This window comes from Centrocercus urophasianus, unplaced genomic scaffold (genome assembly GCF_019232065.1).
Source record: "Centrocercus urophasianus isolate 14NV4802_14NV808 unplaced genomic scaffold, USGS_Curo_1.0 seq_48, whole genome shotgun sequence".
NCBI classification, from domain to species: Eukaryota; Metazoa; Chordata; class Aves; order Galliformes; family Phasianidae; genus Centrocercus; species Centrocercus urophasianus.
The window spans coordinates 356,641-361,297 of NW_024885066.1; the positions used below are offsets into that span (position 1 = coordinate 356,641).

A 4,657-nucleotide genomic window follows, 5' to 3' on the forward strand; every position below is an offset into this window, starting at 1 on the left:
GGAAGGAAGGAAGGAAGGAAGGAAGGAAGGAAGGAAGGAAGGAAGGAAGGACAAAGGGAGGAAGGGACGGAGGAAGGGAAGGGCGGAGGGATAGAAAGATAGAGAGAGCAATGGAGGGGTGGAGGAGGGGATGAAGGGAGGAAGGGAAAGATGAATGGCTATTCTTTTCCTCCCATTAGGGGTAGGATATGACAGTGGGGATGGAACCTGGGCTGGATCCTGTCCTGCAGCACAGCACCCTGCACTCGGTGCCCTGAGCTCCACAAGCACCTGCACCCAGGAGCTGCACATCTCCACTTAGGGAAATTGGCTGCTATTTAAATTAACGGCAAGTGAGCGAATTGACTATTAACGAGGTGCAAATACCGCTGCGAACCCAGGGATTTCATTTAATGACTTGGAAACAAGTTCTTGACCTACTTCCAACTTGCAAAATCTTTTGCAAAATTGCAGGCGGCACAGATGAAAATGAATTAAAGGAGCCATCACCACGCTCCCACACAAGGGCAGGGCTGAGCTGCCCCGCGGGCAGGATGTGCCCCAGGATGGAGGCACAGGCTTTGTTACCCCAGCAAAGCACTCACTGGGGTTTTTCTGCCCTCAAATCCCTTCACTTCCAGCTTGGAAAACCCAATGGGATGAAAATACGAGGACACAGGGAGGGGTGTGGGGTCCCCCCAGGGCTCTCCATCACCCGCTGAGCCCCCGCGTCCTTTGGCCAGCCTTTGCTGCTGTCTTTTGCCGATTCTTTTTCTGCTCTGTTATTTATTTAATTTCGCCAGGCGCCGCATCCCGCTGCGTTGCCATGGGAACATGGCAGCAGCCCCAGCTGTCTAGACGCTGAGCCCCAGCAGCCCGGCGTGTGGGCAGGACGCAACCCAAGCACCCATGGGTGCGCCCACCCAAGAATCAGCCCCATCCCAGTGCAATTCCCAGCCCCCTGATCCCCTCCCAAAGCCACCCATGCGTCAACAGCCTGGGGTCCCCCTGCTTCCTTCCCAAATCTGCCTCTGTGTCCAACAGCCCTGGGACCCCCAGACCCTTCCCAAAGCTGCCCCTGGGGAAGGAAAACTGAGGCAGAGAATAGGAGGTGCCCAGTAGGAGGATGAGCACCTCATGCTGAATACCCCAAATCTGGGTCCCCAAATGGACACGGTTCCTTGGGGTGAGCCAAGATGGGACCAATGGGGAATCCTTCTACAACCTAAACAGTGGGTTACTGTGGGTCCCAAACAGCCCCATCCCACCCATGATGATTTGTTGGAACTCTTCTGGAACCCTCCAAACAGCCGAGGGTGGCAGCCACCTCCTACAGAGGCTCCAAATGCATCTCAATACCATTTATACAGAGTACAGGCTGGAGATATGATATTGCATCTATTATTTTTACTGTTACATAAATGCTGAACCGGAGCGATAAGGCTGAGATAAGGCTGTGGGCTTTTTTTACCACCGCTGACAGAAAGACAAGGAAAGCAAAGTGATTCATTCCTATATTTTCCCATCATAAGTTGCCTCTGAATTTACACCTTCCTGCAGAGAGACTCCCTCCAACAGGCACAGACTGTGTTGCTTTAATTGTCGCCCCAAAATGGCCTTGAAAAGGTCCTCCACTGGGAAGGGCACAGGGATGGCAATGGATCCTGGGGAGGAACAGCACAGGGATGTGAGCAAAGGGCCAGTCCTGCACTGGTGCTGCTGTGCCTCAATTTACCCCCCTGGGAAATGGGTTCAGCCCTTCCCTGCTCAGCACTGCACCCAGGAGCGTTTGCAGAGAAGCAGGGTGACAAATGACATTCCCAGAGCTACAGCACAACCCAAGTGCAGAGCTGGGTCACACTGCCACAGATAGCCACAGACATAAAAGTCAGGCTGCAAGTTTAAGCAAATCCATCTGGAAATAGAGGTGAGAACTGAAGGGGCTGCACAGACCCTCATGGTATCCAACCTGGAATCTGGGATGGAGCGTGAACGGAGGGAGCCTGCTGTCCATCCATCCCACTTCATCCCATCCCATCCCATCCCATCCCATCCCATCCCATCCCATCCCATCCCATCCCATCCCATCCCATCTCTCCATCCTATTTCATCCATCTCATCCCCTCCCACCAAACTGCTGTCCCAGCCCCACAGAAGGACTCAGGAGATGTCCCCAGGATGCTGTCGCACGCCCACAGGACACGTAGCAGTGACACCAGACCCATGGCATCAGCACCAAGCTGTGATGCTCAAGGATCAGGGCACTGAAATGTTGTCAAATGCCTTACTGCAAACACCAGTTTCCAACAAACAGGCTTTTGGATAAATAAAATTGTGATTAATCAAGCGCCTCAATTAGACACAATGAGCCACAGCTCGTGATTAAGCTGAAGACTCGCAGCAGAAAGCACATTAGCAGCATGGACACTCAGAAGCTGAGAATTAATTAAAATGAAGCAAAAAAGAAACACTAAAAAAAAAATCCCACTAAACAGGGAAATGCACAGAGGCTTTTTCCATTTAGTGGGGACTCTGGGGATGCTGAGAGGAGCCACGTCCCGCATCCCAAACCAACGCGGTGGTGTTGGGTGACAGTGGGACAGGGACACCTCTGCCCATGCAGTGCGAGCTGTCTGCTGGCTCCAGCTCCCCATAAGCGGCCCCGTTTGGACAGGGATTAAGCCACAGGCAATTTCAATGCTAATTCTCCTGTTTAAGTTCTTTAGTCCAACATCTGCAAGAAGCAAGAGGTAATTTCCCCTGGATCTCAAACAGCGACTCAAAGGCGCTGTTAATAAAATGCGATAGAGGGGCAAAAAGAGAGAGGGGAAAAAAATCCAATTTACTGACTTATTTAGTGACACCTTTTGTAATCAATTCTCCCAGGAAATAAATACTGATTAAAGCCAACCGTATTGCTATGGAAACCGGCAGTCCCTCCTCTCACGACCTGCAGGCAGCAGAGAGGATCGGGTGAGGAATCTGCCTGGTAACAGCCGCGCTAATGAAGCAGGAGCAGAAACATCCCAGAGCAGCACTGCCTCCAAAGGAGCAGCCACGGGTGGCTCTGGGGAGGTGAGGCTCCCAAATATTTGGTGTAAGGGCAAGGCAGGGCAGCTACAAAGAGAAGGGATGTGCCCGCATCCCATCCCAACCTTATCACATCTATTTCATCCCACCCCCCCCCACCCCAACCTTATCATATCCATCTCATCCCATCCCATCCCATCCCATCCCATCCCAACCTTATCATATCCATCCCATCCCATCCCTTTCCTTAGCCAATTTTTAGCATTAAAACACACACGCATCCAGCATCACTCAAAGCACCACTGAGAGTCCTGATGCACCCTGAAACAGAAACCTGACCAAAAACACCACTCCTTCCATTGGGGTGAAGGCCCACCGCTCATCCACCAACCCCTCCTCTAACATCCAACCTTTAGGATCTCCTTCTCCCACCTGCTTGGTGCCACCACCTCGACCACTCACCCTCTTTTCTCAAGGCCCTAATTTGAGCCTCTTACACGGGGCAGTGGTGGTGGTTACGTGTTTCATATGCAGGTATGAATAGTGAGTTATTGTCAGCAGGAGATGGATGGGCCCGGCAGGGAGCGGTGTTCCCATCAATCTTTCCCTGTGATGAATGTAAAGCAGCAATGAGTGGGAAGCAGCAATGCAAGGTCCAGAAACTGCAGTGGGTTTTCGGGGTGCTCTAAGAGCGACAGGCTGGGTGGGACCTCATTAGTGCTGCTCATTATTTATTAATAGTAAAGAAAACCCAGCAGCTCCAGCCCCATCTCCCCTTGCCAACAGGATTATTGGCTAGAAATGAGGGCTGGAAACTCACAGGCACACGGGTATGGATGTGCAGCCCTAATAGAACTGGAAGCCTTCATATTTGCAGCAATTGCTGCACGTTAGCAAAATAACAATCACTGTTAAGCACGCTGCCACCTTCCCCATTCATCACGGCGAGGATTTAATAAGGCGCCTTCGCCGTGCGCTGTGACCAGCAGCACATTATTAAACACAGCGATTAGCAGCTGCGGTGGATGGGAGCTCATTAGAGACTTCTTAAACATCCATAAAAATCGCTTTCATTAAGCGGCGATTCCTCTCTTCATGCCCATCGAATCAGGCTGGCACGACACTGACCGACCCACACCCCAAGCCCTGCAGGGGCACCAACGGGACGTGGGCATCTCCTCTGCTCTGGGGTCAGTCCCACCCTGAGAGATCGCAGAGGAATGGAGTTTTTCCCAGCAAAACAGTTTATTTCCCCAAAAACCGCATGGGAACTCCTGCACACAGTGTGTGTGCTTCTGCCCCAAGCTCTTTTTGGTGCATCTGCAGGAGGTACTGATTTCTGCACATAATTTTAGGGGAAGACTGATGCAGACGGTGTGGCCATATGACTGATGTCTCCACCACCTGCTGGGGTTCCCGTATGGGTTCCCACTGATGGGCAACAGGGCCGTCCCCACAGCAGCCAGCAGCACCCTGTTCCTCCTCCTTGGGTCCCACTAATGACAGCAGTGCTAATTGTGGGGTAGGTAGGGCTGTGTTGCCTTTGTCTGGGCCACAATTTAGCAAAAGCACAGTGCTTTGTTCAGGGCCTCAATTTAGGAAAGGGAAAGTGGAAAGAGGATGGGAAAGTGGGAAGGGAAGGGAAGGG

The 4,657-nt window shown here is 52.0% G+C and overlaps 1 protein-coding gene across 1 annotated transcript in view; it reads right to left on the reverse strand.

The window, feature by feature from the left end:
- Nucleotides 1-3,414, reverse strand: part of NKAIN1 (sodium/potassium transporting ATPase interacting 1) — an 11,080-nt gene extending 7,666 nt beyond the window's left edge. Inside the window, exons 1-2 of the mRNA XM_042834670.1 lie at nt 3,349-3,414; nt 2,927-2,980 (exon numbers count right to left, since the gene is read on the reverse strand). Coding sequence (XP_042690604.1) covers nt 2,927-2,980; nt 3,349-3,414 — 120 coding nt within the window. The remainder of the gene's footprint in view (nt 1-2,926; nt 2,981-3,348) is intronic.
- Nucleotides 3,415-4,657: the final 1,243 nt, after the last annotated feature.